Genomic DNA, 20,739 nt, shown 5'->3' with positions numbered 1-20,739 from the left:
TGCTAGAGGCATTGTCAGTACTCTCATTGTACTGCTGGTGCCTCTGAGTTTGCTGGTGCTGTGTTGCTTACAATGTCAGTGTAGTCTCAGGTGTCGCTACTGGGGTCACCAGCATCCCAGCACTTCTGCTGCTTCCTGGGTCTCCTGGGTATCTTGTTCCTCCACTGGCTCTCCATAGGCTCGGATGCTGCCACTCAATGCACCAGCTATGCTGCTGCCTCCAGGTTGTCTCAGGCTGCTGTTGCACTGCTGCCCAGTTTGCTGGTTTCATGGGTGTTGCTGCTGCTGCCCGGGCCCAGAAGCCTGGGGACTTGTATGCAGCCCCTGCTGCTGATAAAGCTGATGTTGGGGGTACCACCACTGGCAGCTGGGCCACCAGTTTGCCTGTGGTTCTTGCTGCCCCTTATCATAGGTTCCACTTGCTATTGTCTGCCATCATGCTGACGTCACTCAATTGTGATGAAATTTTACACCATCATTAAAATTTTGTATAATTAATTTAAAAATCACTAACCAAAAAAAATTACATTTGTCTGGCCATAGCACTCTCAGTATTTTCATTCATTTTCTCCTTAATTTAGGTCCTTAGGTGAATATTCTGTGAGCAAGTTAAATTTGTTCCTTTGCCAGATAGTATCCTAACCCAAGCTGTCATCTGGTTCATGTTATAGTCTCCAAATGGCGCCTCTATTGTCGTTGAAAGGGCCCTGCAGAGGCAGATGGACTGCCTGGCTTCTAGTTCCAGCTCTTCCAGCTAGCTCTGAGACATGGAGTTAAATTTTTCTTTGTAGGATGATTGTAAATATTTGGCAAGAGGTGAGAAAGCAAGTCCATTGCCCATAACAGTGCTCAATGAATGCTTAAGGAGACTCTTTTAGTTGTACAACTAAGTAGCTTTAACTCTTACAGGCTTTGAGTAGAACAGGTCAGAGAGCACAGGGATTGAGGATAAAACCTATCCCATAACTTAAAGAAGGATTTCACTAAGCTTCCCTCCTTCTTCTTTAGTGTGTGGTTTTACTTGTTCAAATCTTCTACTGAAGGTCTAATCTTTTACTTAACTTCATTCAATGCTAGTTTTTATGTGCTGGCAGCACTTCCTCATGCTTTTCTCCTATCTGCCCTAACAGAGATGAGGAAATCAATGAAAAGACAGCAGTGTTGACCATTTCTCCTCTTTCCCTTCCTTTTCAGATTATTCCTCAGCTGTTCAGAAATTTTCACAGACGCTGCAGTCCTTTCAGTTTGATTTCATTGGAGACACTCTGACTGATGATGAAATTAACATTGGTAAGTCTTCAGCTACACGTGACCATGTGCCTCTCAATGCAGGTCTGAGATCATGCAGCCTTCTTGGTTGTGGATACAGAGAACCTGGGCATCTTCATCCCCTGTGGTCCAGTGCCAAGCTCCTGGGAGACTGCTTACAAAGGATAAAGAAACATTCCCTCCCAGTTGCATTTCCTCCTTACACAAAAGCAATCCAAAGATATCCCTTAAACCTCCATTGAGGCCTTTGACTCAGTCAGTCTGCAGGGGAATTTTTCTTTAAAGAATCTAATGCATGATATTTTTTTGCAAAGGATAAATTAAAGTTTGATTTTGTTTATCTTCCAAGATAAATCAGAGTAATAGTCTTCTAAGGAACAAATTCCCCCAGAAAGTTTTAAATTAGTATTTATATATGTACAGCTTTTCAGGCAACAGAAGATTTGACATCTCCCTTGGGAAGTGAATTTAACAACTCACTCGAAGGGCTGTGTTATCTTAGACAAGATATTTCCTCTCTCTGAGCCTTAGTCTTGTCTTCTGTCAAATATGGTTAGTATCTATCTGTCAAGGATGTTACAAAGGTGAGATTGAACTGTGTCAGTAAAAGGAACTTTGTGTTTGTGATAGTAGTTATGAAGTTAAAGTATTGTCAGCAAACTATGGCCCTTTGGACAAATCTTGCCCATCACATAAAATTTTGTTGGAATATAGCCACACTTATTTGTTTAAGTATTGTCCTTTGGGTGCTTTAGCAGTACACCAGTAGCATTGAGTAGTAGTGGCAGAGACTAGAAGGCTTTCAAAACCTAAAATATTTGCCCTCTTGCCATTTAAGAAAAAGTTTGGTGACCACTGAGTTAAAGAGTTAGTGTAAAGCATTTGCTGAATGAGAACACTGAACCACAGAACTATTGTGAATGATCTAATTTCACTGAAACATGTTAGTAACAGAATCATATTTATGAACCCTAGAACTAAAAGAAAAAATATATTATCATTAAATGTTCATTGTAGTAAATATGAATACTATATAAAAGAATAAAATTACTTCTGGCACAGAAGCAATGTACTGAAAGTACTGACATGTTATCTTTTAACTCTCTTTTGCACATGTATCTGTTTTATGTGTGTGCAGTTTAGTTCATACTAGATACCTAATTTTGTCTTTTTAGCCTAACATTTCATCATAAGCATTTTCTCATAACCTTTAAAATTCTTTGTAAATTTTGTGGGGGGTCAAGAACATTGTTTTGTTCACTGCTGTTTCCCTAGCACATAGAAGTGTGCATAGCATATAGTAGATGCTCCATACATGGTTGCTGAATGAATGAATAATGGGTGCATTGGAATTTCATTATTACAGGAGCCATACTTTATGTAATATTCAACTATTGTTGGAAATTTGCCTTATTTCCAACGTTTCACTATTATATATAATACTACAATGACTATTTTTACTACGATTAAGATTGGTGACAGTTTTGGTTAAATCTGGTGGTGTAACTAGTGAGGCAGACATTTGCATTTGGATTATTTCCTTAGTCACTCCATTTTACTTCTGTAAATCTATTTTGGTCCAAGGGCATGACTTATTTAAAAGTTAATATTATGGGCTCTGAAGTCAGAGAGCCCAAGTTTAAACCCTAGCTTTGCAACTTATTAGCTGTGTAACTTTGGCAAGTGACTTCACCTCTCTGAGTGTTAATTTTTCTAAACTATAAAATAGGGGTGAAGTGATCAATGCAAAGTGTGCACAGTGCCTAAATAAATGTTAGCTATTTAATCATTATTGTTAATACGAGATTTGTTTTCTTTGTACTCTGCAATGGACTGAATGTTTAGTGTCCCCCTAAAATTCATCTGTTGAAATTCTAGCCCCCAATGTGATGGTGTTAGGAGGTGGGGTTTTGGGAAGTGCCTAGGTCATGAAATTGGAGCCCTCGTGAGTGGAATTAGTGCTCTTATAAAAGAGAGCCCAGTGAGCTCTATGACTTTCTTTCCATCATGTGATGATACAATGAAAAGTTAGTTCTCTGCAACCTGGAAGAGAGCTCTCACCAGAACCTGACCATGCTGACACCCTTATCTCAGACTGCCAGCCTTTGGAACTGTAAGAAACAAATTTCTGTTGTTTATAAGCCACCCAGTCTATGGTATTTTGTTATAGAAGCCAAACTCATAAGACAAACATTGGTACTGAGCACTGGGGGTGCTGCTATAACAAATATGTGAAAACGTAGAAGTGGCTTTGGAACTGGGTAATGGCCAGAGGCTGGAAGAGTTTTAAGGTGCATTTAAAGGGCAAGTAAGGTGAGAACTCAGAAAGAGAAGAGAATGATTGAGAAACCTTCAATCTTCTTGGACAATACTTAAGTAGTCATGAACAGAATATTGGTAGAAATATGGATGGTAGAGGCCATTCTGTTGAGATCTCAGACAGAAATGAGGAAGATGTTATTATTGGACAATGGAGAAAGGGTGATCCTTGTTATAAAGAGGCAAAGAAGTTGGCAGAATTATATTCATGTTCTAGTGTTTTGTAGATGGTAAAACTTGCAAGCAATAAAATTGGATCTTTGGCTGAGGAGATTTCTAAGCAAAGTATTAAAGGAGTGTATTGGTTCCTCCTGACTGCTTATAGTAAAATGTGAAAGGGAAGAAATTAATTGAAGATGGAATTGTTGAGCAAAATGGAACCAGAACTTAAAATTTGGATAATTCTCTGCCTGTCCGTATTACAAAAAATGAGAAAGTGTGTTTGGAAGAGAACACTAAGGGTATGGTGAATTTACTATTTGATAAGCAGATTAGTGTGAACCATGGATTTAATCAATCTCAACAAAATCCAGGAATAGAGATGGGATTGTACCAGCAGAAACACTGCCAGCTAGGTCTAAATGAAACGGCAAAAATGGGACAAAATGAAGGAAGACCGTTCAACTTCTTAGACTCTACAGGACCAGACCGTAGAGTAATTTTGCTGTGAACATGCACTGTTCTTCAAGACAAGGGACAAAGGACCCTGAAGGTGATTCAGAGATCATCAGGGCTGCTACTCACACGGTAGGCCTAGAGTGCATAGGCCCTGGGAGGCAGGGCTGCCTCCACCTAAGATTTCAAAAGGTAAGACCAATACCCAGGGAGCCATAGGGGTGGGGCCACTCTCCAGAAACCTGAGAGTACAACACTGCCATCCAGACACCACCAAGGCATGACTGGGGTTACTACAGAGAGCCACAGTGTAGGCAGCCCTCCACCAAACTGTGGCAGTGATGTTGCCACCTTAGTGGGCCTAGAAGTTAGGACTGCTGCCTCGGTGAGTTTGGAAGGCAGAACATCAAGATAAAGAGCATTATTCTCAAGCTTTAAGATCACATGGAACTTGCCTTGCTAGATTTTGGACTTGCTTGGGACCCATCATCCCTTCCTCCCTTTCTCCCTTTTGGAATGGGAATGTCTTGTCTATTCCTGTCTCACCAGTGTATTTTGGAAGCACATAACTTGTTTAGTTTCACACTTTCCAGCTAGAGGGGAATTTTGCCTCAGGATAATTCGTACCTTGAGCCTCACTCATATTTGATTTAGGTATTTAGATAAGACTTTGTACTTTAGATTTCAGAGTTGGCACTGGAATGAGTTAAGAGTTTTGGGGCTGTTGAGATGGAATTAATGTAGTTTGCATGTGAGAAGGACATAAATGTTGTGGGGCAAGGGATGGAATGCAATGAACTGAATATTTGTATCTCCCCAAAATTCATGTTGAAAGCCTAACTCCGTATGTGATGGTAGCAGGAAGTGGAGGCTTTGGGAGGTAATTAGATTTTGAGGGTGGAGCCCTCATGAATGGGATTAGTGCCCTCATAAAAGGGACTTCAGAGAGCTCTCTATCTGTCTTTCCATCATGTCAGGATACAATGAGAAGTTAGCAGTCTGCAACCCAGAAGAAGGCTGTCACTAGAACCTGACCATGCTGGCACTCTGATCTTGGACTTCCAGCCTCCAGAGCTATGAGAAATATCTGTTGTTTATATGCCACCCAATCCACTGTATTTTGTTATAGCAGCTCAAATTGACTAAAACATACTTCTTTGTTAAAATAACTACTACTTGCCTATCGATTGGTAACTTTGAAGATTGGAGATACATGGTAGATTTCCCTAAATATCTATTTTTTTCTGCTAGAAGAGTCTGACTTTGAACAGGTGCCCATTATCCTCAAAGCCAAGCAACAGATCTGAGATATGTTTTCTATCATCTTTTATGCTGAACTTTGTGTTTCAACTCCCTTACCTCCCTGAACTCCACTGTAAATGTCAACTAGTGCCATGCAGGAAGTAAGAGTGTCTGAGCTTGAGCATAATGGCTTATAAACAAGAATAAAAATGACCCCCTGGTGCTTCCAGGTTCCTATGGGTGTCTGTGGGCTCCATGTGAGTTGGTACCTGGGACACATTTTATTCTTAATGTATGCTTTATGGTTACCCTTTTACTCAGTTACCATTTGCCTGCCAACTGCAGAAACTCATAGTTATCATCTGACCCTTGCTTTTAGGGATACTGACTCATGAACTAACGTTTATTGATGGGGACTGAAAAGAGACTTTGAAAATTTCACTGGCCTGTCATAGACAGTGCCATTGTTGAATTTGTCATTTTGAAAGCTGGGATTTGTGGTAGTAGTGAGAAGAACAACTAATGCTCCAACAGCTGAGGCTGAGGCTCTTTGGAGGCTTTGAGAAGAAATCTTAGAGACCCTACTGGGAGACTATTTTTGGGAAAAACTGGTTCCTTTGGAAGGTGAAACAGCAGAGTGTGCCATACCCTCTAATTGCCAACACTACTGGCTCTGAGTCAGTACATCTTCTGTTTCACTGGAAATATTGGCAAGAGTACAGTTAGGATGGAATTTTGAGTTGAACTTTTAGATTTCACGTTACATGTGAAGAGGTTCTTGCGGTTCTTCCCACAATGAGTTTTTCATGGTGGCTGCAAGAGGTAACTCAGTAACATTAACCCCATTGTAGATACCAGCTATCTAACAGAGACAGTAGTGATTCCTAGAGAATGTGAAGGAAAGCCTGTGGCCTCTCTGAAGAGTTGCTTCCCATGATGATCCGCTCTAGGACCTAATCTGAGCAGTCTGTGTACAATAGGGACAAGTGGGAGAAAGTGTTTTACTGCCCTGACCATGACATTTGTCACTGCTCTAGAGAAAGACATCTGTGCCTTAAATTGACATTGCGTGGCCTTTTCTTTACCATTATGGCTCAGTAACCAAAGGAAATCCCAGGTGTTTAGGTAGTCTTTTTTCTGCTTCAGATTTGAGTTTTATTTATTAGCTCTAGGATCTTGGCAACATTACTTGCCTTTGTTGATCCTCTGTTTTCCTCATCTGTAAAGCAGGGAGTATAATCTGCTTCACAGAATTGTGAGGAGTCAGTCAGATAAATACATGTATCAGGCAGTGTATGTAAGTCATTTGGCTTAGTGTCTGGCATGTGGTTGGTGCTCAAAAACTCATAGTTGTTATTGATCCTACTTAGGAAGATGGTAGAATCTAATTTTTGGAAAAAGATGTCAGTGTGAAATTATACTTCCTGAATTAACTACAAAAGGAAAATGTAAAACAAAATGTCAGTGTTCACAGGGACCTTAGAGAATATCTAGTTCAGTTACTCCTAATATAGCTTCATATCAGAATCGCCTGGAGATCTTGTTGATCCAGAGTCTCAGGACCCATCTTAGATCAAATGAATCAGGATCTCTGTAGCGGAGCCCAGGGCCCTGATTTCTACATGGTCTTTGTAACATCAGTGAGCATTTTAGAACCCCAGATCAGGTCTCAGGGTTTTTCCAACTGTGTTCCTTGGAGCCTCAGTGTCTTCCATCTGCCCAAGCTCGAATGAAGCATGTAAGAATTTGCTTGAAGAATTGAATTTGCAGATTAAAAGAAAAAAGAAGCCATACTTTCGGAGTGCTTACCAAGTACCGGATATTGTTCTAAGCATTTTACATAAACCAATGAGAGAGAGAATATTAATCTAGTTTGACACCCTCCCCACCCTCCAATTCTATACATAGGGAAACCGAGGTCCAGAGGTAGATTAGTGATTATAGAAGGTCTCACACAGCTAGGTAGTGCCAGATTTACTGCTAGAACCGAAGCCTCCTAAAGCTCAATTGATTTACTCAACATATTTTTATTGAATACCTGCTATGAACCCTGCCTTTGTGGAGCTTCCATTCAGGTGAGTTTTAGGAAGTATAGGCAAATGACTCCTTATCTCATCACAGTACCAGAAGGTAGAAAGAAGATTGTTTCACACATTGGCTTGAGAGAACCTCCTTGTTCTGTTCTGAGGATCCTTGATATATCTTTGCTCATTTGTGAATAAGTAGTGAGTGTCCATTAAGTGCCATAGACCTGGGATTCAGAGACACAGAATATATATCCCTGCCCTCAAGGATCTCATAATCTATTAAAGGAGGCATGTGAGTAAACTACAATTGCAATACAATAAGTTCTATAGTAGAGGTAAGCACATGGAAGTCCCTATTCCAGACTGGGGTGTGTGTTTGTGTGTATGTGTGTGTGTTTGTATGTGGAAGGGTGATGGGGAGAATAAACAAGGAGGGATTCTAAGAAAAGTGATATCTAAGATCCTGGGCTAGGGTGAGGCAAGTGAGGCTACTAGAGGTCAAATTTAAGGAGACGCTTATTCTTAGGTTCATACAAAGTGCAGATGGGCAACAGATGTGAGTGCCTCCTTAAATTTTGTACCCTAAGTACCTCACTTGTCTCACCCCTGTCCTCGTCCTCGTCTGAGTTGAATTTTTGATGAATGAGTAATATTTAGGAAAAGAGAGGCAGGGAAAACAAATATACACAGCCACAGTTGAGGGGAGTGAGATTATCTTTCTTGAAACTGGAAGTCATTGAATGTGACTGGAAAGAGTGGGAAGGAGTCAGAAATAAGACCATAAAGGTATGTTGGGGTGAAGTTAGAGTCTTGATAGCTGATGAAAATGAGCAAAGCAGGCTGGATATAGGATGGCAACTGATCTTCTATCTCTGTGACTTGGTAATAGAGGGTGGGGCTTGTGGCAAACCATCTAAAAGCATCATCCTCTAATGGGCTCCAGTGATTGTTGGCATCTAAAAATGTGGGCCCTATGTTGCCTGAATATCTGATTTTTTACCAGAAGGTGATATCCAGATATTTTATGCATAATATCCCTATTTTTTGTGTCAGCAATTAAGTCAAATTTAAAACATTGTGCAAACCAAACAAAACATACCTGTTGGCCCATGGCTTTGTGATGCTGATGCCTGGGTTAGATAGTGAAGGTCCTGGATTACCTCATGTAAGAGTTTGGATTGTATCCCAAAACTTATGGGGAAAAATATAGAGATGGGAAAAGATCAGGAAGGAGGACCCAGGCAGATTCCCAAAAGTTTTGCCTTAATCTTAAAAACTCTGAGGATTATCTGTGGATTTCACTGGAGAACCTCATGTTTTAACCTTGAGTTTCAGTCTTGATATCACTAAGCAGGGTGTCCATTGGGTGAACCCTGGTAGCATAGTCCTTCACTTCTGTGCATCTAGCTTGCTTCCTCTTCCCTAGCAGGTTGTTTGCTTATGTCTGGAGAAAGAAAAAGAAGGGGGTTTTTTTTTTTTTCGCCACTTAAGCTTTCTTTTAGTTAATGTTTGCATAATATATTCATCCTCTTGTTTTTAAACTGTTTGCAACGTTGTATTAAAGTGAACCTCTGGTATACTGCATAGAATTGGGTCTTACTTGTTGTTATTAATCAAGTCCTACAATCTCTGCCATTTCATTGTGTTTGCACCATTTATATTTAATGTCATTATTGAAGGTTCTTTTCAAGGTTAGCATTGTATTCTTTGTTTTCTGCTTGTGCCCTCTATTGTTTGTTCTTCAGTTTTCTCTTTCCTGCCTTTTTAGAATGCTTTTTAGTATTCAATTTTAATTTTTCTATTGGTGTTCTAACTGTAACTCTTTGCATGTTGTTTCCTAAGTGGGTGTTGTAGGTATTATAATTTACACACCTAATTTCACAGAGTCCACATAGAGTTAACATTTTACCTCTTCAAGAGAAAGGTAGAAGCCTTACCATGGTGTAGATACTTTCACCCTTACCCCTTTGTGCTGTAGTTGTTCTGTCTATTACATCTACACTTATTAAAACCCCACCAGACAAGGTTAACACTTTGCTTTGGAAAACCAGACACATTATAAAGAACTTAGAGAAGTATGTGCGATTACATTTATCTAGATATTTACTACTTTTTACTCTTCCTTTATTTTTTTTATTGAGTTCATAATAGTTTACAATATTGTGAAATTTCAGTTGTACACTATTACTCATGTGTCACCATGTAAGTACTCCCCTTCAATCGCTGTGCCCACTGCCCAGCCCCCTTGGCCCAGTAACCACTGAACTGTTCTCTTCGTCTGTGAGTTTGTTTAGCTTCCGCATATGAGTAAAATCATACAGTGTTTGTCTCTCTCTGTTTGGCTTGTTTCGCTTAATAGAATACCCTCCAGGTCCATCCATGATGTTACAAATGGAACAATTTTATCTTTTTTATGGCTTAGCAGTATTCTATTGTGTGTGTGTGTGTGTGTGTGTGTGTGTGTGTGTGTGTGTGTGTATGTATTCCCCACATCTTCTTTATCCAATCATCAGTCGATGGGCATGTGAGTTGATTCCATGTCTCATCTATTGTGAATAATGCTGCAATGAACATAAGGGTGCATAAGTCACTTTGAGTTGTTGATTTCAAGTTCTTTGGCTAGAGACCCAGTAGTGGAATAGCTGGGTCATATGGTAGTTCTATTTTTAGTGTTTTGAGAAGTCTCCATACTGTTTTCCATAGTGGCTGCACCAGTTTGCATTCCCACCAGCAGTGTATGAGGGTTTCCTTTTCTTCACAACCTCTCCAGGACTTGTTATTTTTGGTTTTAGTGATTCTAGCCATTTTAACAGATATAAGGTGATATCTTAGTGTAGTTTTGATTTGCATTTCCCTGATGATTAGTGATGTTGAATGTCTTTTCACATGCCTGTTGGCCATCTGTATACCTTCTTTGGAGAAATGTCTGTTCATATCCTCTGCCCATTTTTTAATTGGGTTGTTTGTTTATTGTTGTTCAGTTGAGAGAGTTCTTTGTATATTATGGAGATTAACCCCTTGACAGATATACGACTTGCAAATATTTTCTCCCAATTGGTGGATTGTCTCTCTTTTGAGTCTAGTTTCTTTTGCCTTGCAGAAGCTCTTTAGTCTGACAAACTCCTGCTTGTTTCTTTTTTTCTTTTGTTTCCCTTGTCTGAGAAGACATGGTATTCGAAAATATCCTTTTTAGTTTGATGTCAAAGAGTATACTACCTATATTATCTTCCAAGAGTTTTATACTTCAGGACTTATCTTCAAGTCTTTGATCCATTTTTGTGTATGGCATGAGAATGGTCTACCTTCATTCTTTTGCATGTGGCTGACCAGATTTTGCAACACCATTTATTGAAAAGACTGTCTTTTCTCCATTGTGTTTCCTTGGCACCCTTGTTGAAGATTAGCTGTCCTTAGATATGCAGTTTTATTTCTCTGCTTTCAGTTCTATTCCATTGATTTGTGTGTCTGTTTTTGTACCAGTACCATACTGTTTTGATAACTATGGCTTTGTAGTACATTTTGAAGTCAGTGATTGCAATGCCACCAGCTTTGTTCTTGTTTCTCAGGATTGCTTTGGATATTTGGGGGCTTTTATTGCCCCGTATGGATTTTAAGATTTTTTGTTCTATTTCTGTGAAGAATGTCATTGGGATTCTGCTTGGGATTGCACTGAATCTGTAGGGTGCTTTGGGTAGTATGGACATTTTAACTATGTTTATTCATCCAGTCCTTGTGCATGGAATATCTTTCCTTCACTTTATGTTACCATGTATTTCTTTAAATAATGTCTTATAGTTTTCATTGTAGAAGTCCTTCACCTCCTTGGTTAAATTTATTCCTAGATACTTTATCCTTTTTTGTGATTGTAAATGGAATTGTATCCTTGAGTTCTCTTTCTGTAAGTTCATTACTAGAGTATAGAAATGCAATTGAGTTTTGTAAGTTGATTTTTTACCCTGCAACTTTACTGTAGTTATTAATTATTTCTAATATTTTTCCAATGCATTCTTTAGGTTGTTTAATATATAAGATCATGTTGTCTGCAAACAGCGAGAGTTTCACTTCTTCACTCCCTATTTGAATTCCTTTTATTCCTTTCTTTTGCCTAATTGCTCTGGCCAAAACCTCCAGTACTGTGTTGAATAAGAGTGGTGATAGTGGGCATCCTTGTCTTGTTCGTGTTCTCAGAGGCATCATGTTCAGTTTTTCCCCATTGGGTACAATGTTGGCTGTGGGTTTGTCATATATGGCCTTTGTTATGTTGAGGTAATTTCCTTCGATCCCCATTTTGTTAAGAGTTTTTATCATAAATACTGTTGGATCTTGTCAAATGCTTTCTCTCTGTCTATTGAGATGATCACATGGTTTTTATTCCTCAATTTGTTGATGTGGTGTATCACATTGATTGCTTTGTAGATGTTGAACCATCTCTGTGTCCCTGATATATAACTCCCACTTTATCATGATGTATGATGTTTTTGATGTATTGCTGTATCAGGTTGCCAATATTTTTTTGAGGATTTTTGCATCTATGTTCATCAGCGATATTGGCTTGTACTTTTCCTTTTTTTGTGTTGTCCCTGTCAGGCTGTGGTATCATGGTGATGTTGGCCTCAAAGAATGTGTTAGTAAGTGTTCCATCTTCCCTAATTTTTTTGAATACTGTGAGAAGGATAGGCATTAAATTGTCTCTGAAAGTTTGATAGAATTCTCCAGGGAGGACATCTGTCTCTGGCTTTTATTTTGGGGGATGCTTTTGATTACTGTTTCAATATTTTTCCTTGTGGTTAGTCTATTCAGATTACCTATTTCTTCTTGATTCAGTGTTGGGATGTTGTACGAGTCTAGGGATTTATCCATCTCCTATATATTGTCCATATTGTTGGCATATAGCTTTTTGTAGTATTCTCTCATAATCCATTGTATTTCTGTGGTATCATTGTTATCTCTCCTCTTTCATTTCTAATTTTATTTATCTGAGCTTTGTCTCTTTTTTTCTTTGTACGTCTGGCTAGGGGCTTTGGCAATTTTATTTATCTTCTCAAAGAACCAGCTCTTTGTTTCACTGATCCTTTCTACTGTCTTTTTTTGTTTCAATAGCATTTATTTTTGCTCTGATTTTTATTACTTCTCTCTTTCTGCTTACTTTGGGTTGGGATTTTTTTGTTTGTTAAGGTGAGCCTGTATGGCAATGATTTTCCCTCTTCATATGGTTTTTGCTATATTACATATAAGTTGATATGGTATGTTTTCATTTTCATTTGTCTCCTGATATTTTTTGATTTCTCCTTTAATTTCTTCACTGATCCATTTGTTGTTCAATAGCCTGTTGTTTAGTCTCCACATCTTTGTCCCTTTATCTGCTTTTTCTTTTAGTTAATTTCTAGCTTCATAGCATTGTGATCAGAAAAGATGCTTGTTATTATTTCAATCTTCTTAAATTTATCAAGGCTTGCCTTGTTTCCCAACATATGATCTATCCTTGGCAATGTGCCATGTGCACTTGAGAATCACGTAAATTCTGCTGAATTGGTTGGAATGTCCTATATATGTCTCTTAAGTCCAACTGGTCTAGCTTTTCATTTAATTCCACTGTTTCCTTGTTGATTTTCTGTCTGGATGATCTATCAATTTATGTGAGTGGGGTGTTGAGATCCCCTACTATTATTGTGTTATTGTTAATATCTTCTTTTAGGTTTGTTAATAGTAGCTTTATCTGCTCTGGTGCTCCTGTGTTGGGTCCATAGATATTTATAAGTGTTATGTCTTCTTGGGGGAGTGTCCCTTTTATCGTTATATATTGCCCCTCTTTGTCTCTCTTTACCTGTCTTATCTTGAAGTCTACTTTTCTGACATAAGTATTGCGACATCTGCTTTATTTTGTTTGTGATCAGCTTGGAATATTATCTTCCATCCCTTCACTCTGAACTTGTATTTGTCATTCGAGCTGAGATGTGTTTTCTGGAGGCAGCATATTGTTGTGTCTTGTTCTTTAATCCATCACTCTGTTTCTTTTTATTGGAAAATTCATTCCATCTATGTTTAGAGTGATTATTGACATATGAGGCCTTAATGCTGCCATTTTATCACTTGTTTTCTGGTTCTCCTGCATTTCCTTTGTTTCTCTTCCTGTGTGTTTTGGTCTACCAATTGAGTTATGTAGATTTTTATGTTGTGTTTTTTTTTGTTTTCTCCTCATTTATTATTTGTGTCTCTGTTCTGGTTTTTTTGTTTATTGTCTACCATGAAGTTTGTATTCAAAATCTCATGGATAAGATAGTCCATTTTCTGATGGCTGTTTATTTCCTTAGAGTAAACCAATTCAATTTCTTTCTTCGTCGCCTCCTACTTTGTTTTTCTCACATCTTATTCCATCTTATGTTGTGAGTTTGTGTTTAGTGTCAAGGTTATCTTTGTTTTTGGTGTTTTTCTTCCCTTTATATTTAATGCTCTATTTGAGTATTTGCTAACCTCTTCTAATGTATAGCTACACTTTTCTGATTTTGTCTACATATTTATCCCATTACTCTATGCTTTGTAACCCATTTCTCCATTTGTTTTCAGGTATGAGGGCCTTCTTGAGGATTTCTTGTGGGGAGGTTCTCATGGCTATGAACTTCCTTATCTTTTGTTTATCTGGGAGAGTTTTTATTTGTACATCATATCTGAAGGATACTTTTGCTGGATAGAATATTCTTGGCTGAAAGATTTTGTCATTCAAAGATTTGAATACGTCATTCCAGTCTCTCCTAGCCTGTGAGGTTTCTGCAGAGAAATCTGCTGAAAGCCTGGTAGGGTTTCCTCTTCAGGTTATTTTCTCCTGCCTTGCTGCCCTTAGTATTTTTTCTTTGTCATTCTCTTTTTCCAGTTTCACTACTATATGCCTTGCAGTAGGTCTTTTTACATTGACATATGTAGGAGATCTTTTAGCTTCTTCCACAGGGATTTCCATCTCCTTCCCTGGGTTTGGGAAGTTCTCTGCTATTATTTCTTTGAACAAGCTTTCTGCTCTATTATCCTTCTCTTCTCCCTCTTGAATGCTTATGATTCTTATGTTCCATTTCCTAATTGTCTTGGACATTTCTGAGACTTTCTTCATTTCTTTTTAGTCTTAGTTGTCTCTCCTCTATCTGCAGCATTTCAACATGTCTGTCCTCAATTATGCTGATTCTCTCTTCTATGATGTTTGCTCCAGCATTCAGGGAATCCATATTTTGTTTTATCTTTTCCATTATGTCTTTCATCTCCAATATTTCTGATTGATTCTTCTTTATAGTTTCAATCTCTTTGTTGAAGTAGCTCCTGAAATTGTTGAATTGTTTCTCTACATTCTCTTTGAACTCGTTGAGATTTTTTATGATAGCTATTTTGAATTCTTTGACATTTAGGGTACATATTTCTGTGTCCTCATGACTAATTTCTGGGTCCTTGTCATTTTCTCTCTGTTCTGGAGATTTAAAATAATTTTTGATACTGCTAGAGGGTGTGGCTCTGTTTTTGTGCATTCTGATATTACTTGGACACAGTTACCACCTGTTGCCACTGGTTGGGGGTCAAGAGCTGTGTATTCTGAACCTTCTGCATTCTGCCGAGATCCCAGGCACTGGAGCCAGTGCAGGGCAGGTGGGGTGGAGATGTGCTTTCTTCTGTGTGCTCTTGGGGTTTTCTTATTCTACTGTTGCCTTCTGCTCCCCTGTAATGTTGACTTGATGAGGTCAGCCCCACGTTAGCTTTCACCTCAGTAGAGGCTTTCCTCTAGGCAGGGAGGGCCCTCAGGGATCTTTGATGTTCCCATGAACAAATATCCCCTCCTCCATTTCTTCTCTCTTGGAGGCTTCCTGTGGTCCTGGATTCCAGTCTTTTTGGGAGGAAGTAAAGTTTTCTTTTACCCCATTCCACCTCCTCTGAGGGGGGCTACCTCTCTTCCCTCTGTTGTATGGCTGCATGAGTCTCTCAGATGTCTTTTGTGTTGTGTTTGGATATCCTCTGTTGGAGTTTGAATGTCTTTTTTGTTGTATGGTGGAGGGGAGAGATTACTGGGAAAGCTCACTCTGCCATGATGGTGACATTACACTCCATTAAGTATTTTATAATTAAAAAAATCAGTCAATATAGATAGAAAGGAAAAAGGAGAGGGAAGGACAGGGAGGATGGGGGGCTTATCTGGATCTCAAATATGAGGAGGCACTCCAGATATTTTTTGATTTGTACTTTAATTTCTTCAATGATCCATTGGTTGTTCAATAGCATGTTGTTTAGTCTCCACATCTTTGTCCTTTTCTCAGGTTTTTTCTTGTAATTAATTTCTAGCTTCATAGCATTGTGATTGGAAAAGATGCTTCTTATTATTTCAATCTTCTTAAATTGATTGAGGCTTGCCTTGTTTCCCAACATATGGTCTATCCTTGAGAATATGCCATGTGCACTTGATAATTATGTGCATTCAGCTGTTTTTGTTTGAAATGTCCTATATATGTCTAAGTCCTACTGGTCTAGCTTTCCATTTAATTCCAATGTTTCTTTGTTGATTTCCCATCTGGATGATCTATCTATTAATGTGTCTGGAGTGTTGAGGTCCCCTACTATTATTAAGTTGTTATTAATTTCTCCTTTTAGGTTGGTTAGTAGTTGCATTATGTACTTTGGAGCTCCTGTGTTGGGTGCATAGATATTTATTTGTGTTATGTCTTCTTGGTGGAATGTCCCTTTCATCATTATATACTGCCCCTCTTTGTCTCTCTTTACTTTTCTTCTGTTGAAGTCTACTTTGTCTGATATAAGTATTGCAACATCTCTTTCTTTTGTTTGCTTTAGCTCTGAGTATTGTTTTCCATCCCTTCATTCTGAGCCTGTGTTTGTCATTGGAGCTGAGATGTGTTTCCTGGAGGCAGCATATTTTTGTGTCTTGTTCTTTAATCCATCGCTGTGTCTTTTTACTGGAGAATTCAGTACATGTACATTTAGAGTGGTTATTGATATATGAGGTCTTAGTGTTCTCAGAAAAAGAAGTGTTTTTAAATCTCAGACTGCAAATCACATTTCCACTCCAGTCATCCTAACATATTTGAAGAAACTCACTTGTGGGCCATGCAAATTGAGTTAAGGTTAAACTTGCAGGTAGAAATTTACCTCAGCCTCCTATTACTGCTTTCTGAGAGCAGAGAGCTCAGATAAAGTTCATCAATGTCAGTTCCCCCAAACTCACATAGTTTTGTTCAACATGAATATTATTTGTTGCTGAAAAATCACAGCAGATCATAAACCTCTTGATTGAGATGAAGCAGGGCTTAAGAAATAGTTTCTCAAGGACTTTTGTTGCTGTTTTTTCTGTAAAACCAGTTGGACCATCTTTTGAGAGCTGATATGACAAAGGACTATTGTTTTAGGGTCCTGGAGATCAGACTTCTTAAAAGAAGATAGATATCTAAAATGAAAAATGGAAAAATTAATATTATGTTTTGTAATAAACTTAAGAGCCATGAGTTGAACCCTAAGGGTCCAGTGATTTCCAAGGGGTCAGTGGGTGAAAACTTTTTGATTATGTAGTGCTACCCAGGGAGTTTCTTGAAGCTTTCAAGATAGGATATCAGTGCTCTTTGTGACATTGTCCACAGTCTTGGGTATCTTTCATATAAGGGCATACATGAACTGAGAATTTAAGCAGAATTCCTTAATTCAGGGAGAATTCTAGCCCAATGTATGGTCTGCTGTGGTGATGAGGCCCTAGAGGTTTATATCAAGTCATTGGGCTTCAGCTCACAGGTCTTCTTCAGGTCCTGGGGAAAGGGCCAATCACAAGGCAACCTGGAATCTCTGTAGGGATCTGGTTTTAGTTCTCCATGACTCCAAGACACATTGGAGAGAACAAATTGGAGTTGCTAGTTTGGAGGATTATAACTAGATATTGAAGGAAATCAGAAAGAATGAAGATGTGGTAAGTATTTACAAATTAGGCAAGGTGGCAGGATCCAGCTGGATTTATAGAAAGGTAACAAAACTGATTTTTTGACAAAAAAGGGAGAAAGTCAATTAAATATCAACTAGACAAGACAGAATTTGCATGCTTCTAGGTTACTCACAATTAGCAAGAGATGTAAAATCCCAGTTGGTTCCAAGACAAAGAACAGAGCAAAACTCTGATAATCCAAAAGTATGTGTTATAGACAGGCAATGCAACATTTTTCATTGAAGCACAAAATTTCTCTTTTGATCAAAGCTAATCTCAAAGAAAAATTATTCTTGATCAAAAAATAAGGCTGCTCTCATTAGATTTGGCCTATGTATATAGTTGCAGCAAGGATAGTTATTTGTCATTTGAGTCTATTTAAATCTGCTTTGCTAGAAGATTTCATAAAAAAATCTCAGAGTGGACTTTTGAAAGCCTCTTGAAGCTAAAATGCCAAGCCAAGAATTATCCACCAGATTTCACCCACAGCACCTATAAATTTAAATGAATCCCTGTATTCACTAGGTCCCCAAAATATGCTGCCATTATTGGGACTGCCAAGAAGTGACTTTCCTTTTTTTTAAGGCTGGGAACTCTGTAAGTCATGCATCAGACTGGCTTACCTTAGAAGGCTTTGTATGCATTGGGTAAATAAAGTCAACCTTTGCTCCTTAAAAGTATCTAGTCATACCTGATTCAATGACCCTCATTTTCTGATATGTCATTCCAGGTAAGGCCTTGGTTGCATAAGCAATGTTTCCAATCCTGCCCTGATGACAAAGAGAACAGACTTTTATTAAACCTATGCAAATAATTATATTCTCATGGAAACAAGAATATTTAGTATGAGTTTCTGAAACTTGGAGGGAATTTGGAAGAGATATCATTTACAAATGTTTCATTTCAATTTATAAGAGCATAATCTGCTAAATTGTTATGAGTTACAGATAGATTACAAAATAAGAGAAGTGGGTTCCTTACATATTAAAAAAATAGAACATTATAACATCAGTAATATTCCAAACAAAATCCTCAATCATCCTTCATCAGTTTATTCAGTCCTAAGTAATTACTTCTTGTTCCACTCAACCTTGTGTTAACAATCTCATAAACTCCTCTGATTCTCGATTGGTTCTCAAAATCCTGACTCAGTTCACTGAGATGGTCTCCAGTTTCTTTAAAGGATGCAATCAGAAGCCTGTACACAAAAGTACATTGTGCAGACCTTTTCTATGGGATTCTGAGAAACTCCCTCTTTGTTAACGATGAAGTATTCTGGCTTGTAGCTGATTGCTAGTACTTTCAGGAATGCATCAGATTAAAACATAAAAAAACTATCTGTAGATGAGGAAAAGATCTGAATGGCTGTGGCTGACTTACTACTGATAATTTTCAAAAGTAAAAGATATGATGAGAGTTTATTACAAGAATAATAATGCAGCTGACAAGGACATGTGATTGTTTCTGTGGTATACAAAACAAGATAATAGTCCATCCAAAGAAAATTTTTAGACAAACTATCAATAAACTTAATGATTTCTATTTTCAAAAGAGTGGGTATTACATCTAATGTATAAAAATGGATGAGTACAATCTTTACGAAGAAAAAAATCTTCAGATATAATATAATAATGCTGACAATATACTAATTGTATAGTCAGAATATACCAAGACTACATCAACAATATAAAGTAGGATGACAGCAACATGGCAGAGTGAGCTGTTCCCTTTGCCTCTCCCCATTTTGTGCTACAATGAAATGGACATTCACTGACCAACGAAGCCCACAGAGCACAACAGGACACCTGAGACATACACACAGCTATGTATCTGAGGCTGGACGGACTGGCCACCCAGGAAGCGGTGGAGATAGGTGAGTACTCTGTGGTCTTCTGCAGTAGCCCTGTGCATGCACATGAATGCTTTCCAGCCTGGTGCAAGAGCCCAAAAAAGTGGAAACATGCACTGGGACACCTGTAGGAAGAGTTGGTGGCAGCCTTTACCCCACTTGTGATTGCTTTCCCAGCTGAGAGGTGAGTCCAGCATGCTCCTGCAGGTCCAGGGAGTTTCTCTAGCTGAGTCCCAATGAGGAAGCCCAGCCCACCAAGCACAGGGGTCCCACAGGCCACAATCAGAGACTGCAGTAGATCTACATGCTGGGGCAAGCACACTTGAGGGCCATGCAAGTGGCCATAGTGCTGCTGATCCCCACTCATAGTGCTACTGAACCCTGAAAGAGGGAACATGTCCTGAGGCAGCTGAGGGAAGAAGTGGTGGGAGCCCTTAGCCTGCTGGTGATCACTTTCCCCGTGGGGAGAGGGGGCCCACTGTGCCCCTGTGGTGCCAAGTAATGTACCTAGCTGAGTTCAGCAAGAAAGCCCTGCACATCAAGCATAGCCCACCCAAGTGTCTGAATGCACGCCAGGCCTGGACAAGTGCCCATACTACCCCCACAACTTCCAGCTGATGAGGTCAGGCCAGAAACTGTGCTCATGCTTACCCCTAGTGGTAACAGGTGAAATCTGCAACCTAATACTACCAGAAATGCCCCAACAAAACATTAGTTCATCGAACACTGTAAGAATCTGCAGCAACAATTCAGACCAGAAGGAAAATTACATTTCTTCAGAGACCAACCATGAAGGCACAGAACTTTACAACCTAAATGACAGAGGGTTCAAAATAGCTGTCATAAAGAGACACAGTGATTTACAAGAGAACTTGGAAAGACAATATAATGAGCTCAGAAATAAAATGAATCTCTTCACCAAAGAGATTGAAGCTATAAAAAAATCAAGCAGAAATCCTGGATTTGAAAAACAATGAATGAAATAAAAAATAATCTAGAATCCTTAAGAAATAGAACTGATGTTATGGAGGAAAGAATTAGTGATTTTGAGGGTAAAAATAGAGAAATTCTACAGGTGGAGGAGACAGAACTAAGATTTTTAAAAAGTCAAGGAATTCTTTGAGAAATATCTGACTCAATTAGGAAAAACAACATAAGGATTATAGGTATTCAAGAGGGAGAAGAGTGGGAGAAAGGAGAAGAGAGCTTTTTCAAAGAAATAATAGCTGAGAACTTCCCAAACCGGGGGAGGTTCTGGATTTACAAATACATGAAGCTAATAGAAGGCCTAATCACATCAATGGTAAAAGACCTTCTCCAAGGCATATAATAGTAAAAATGCCAAAAGTCAATGACAAAGAAAAAAATATTAAGAACAGCAAGGTAGAAGAAAATAACATACAAAGGAAACCCTGTCAGGCTTTCAGTGGATTTCTCAGCAGAAACCCTACAGGAGATGATAAAATGGAATG

The 20,739-nt window shown here is 38.7% G+C and overlaps 1 protein-coding gene across 2 annotated transcripts in view; it reads left to right on the top strand.

Moving 5' to 3' along the window:
• OPHN1 (oligophrenin 1) overlaps positions 1-20,739 on the top strand; it is a 503,637-nt gene that overhangs the window by 195,218 nt on the left and 287,680 nt on the right. For both annotated transcript variants that reach the window (XM_005614235.4, XM_014728949.3), the window contains exon 3: positions 1,195-1,290. In XM_005614235.4, coding sequence (XP_005614292.1) covers positions 1,195-1,290 — 96 coding nt within the window. The remainder of the gene's footprint in view (positions 1-1,194; positions 1,291-20,739) is intronic.

The sequence above is a fragment of the Equus caballus genome, chromosome X (genome assembly GCF_041296265.1).
Source record: "Equus caballus isolate H_3958 breed thoroughbred chromosome X, TB-T2T, whole genome shotgun sequence".
Lineage (NCBI taxonomy): Eukaryota > Metazoa > Chordata > Mammalia > Perissodactyla > Equidae > Equus > Equus caballus.
This window is presented reverse-complemented; position numbering and strand designations above follow the sequence as displayed.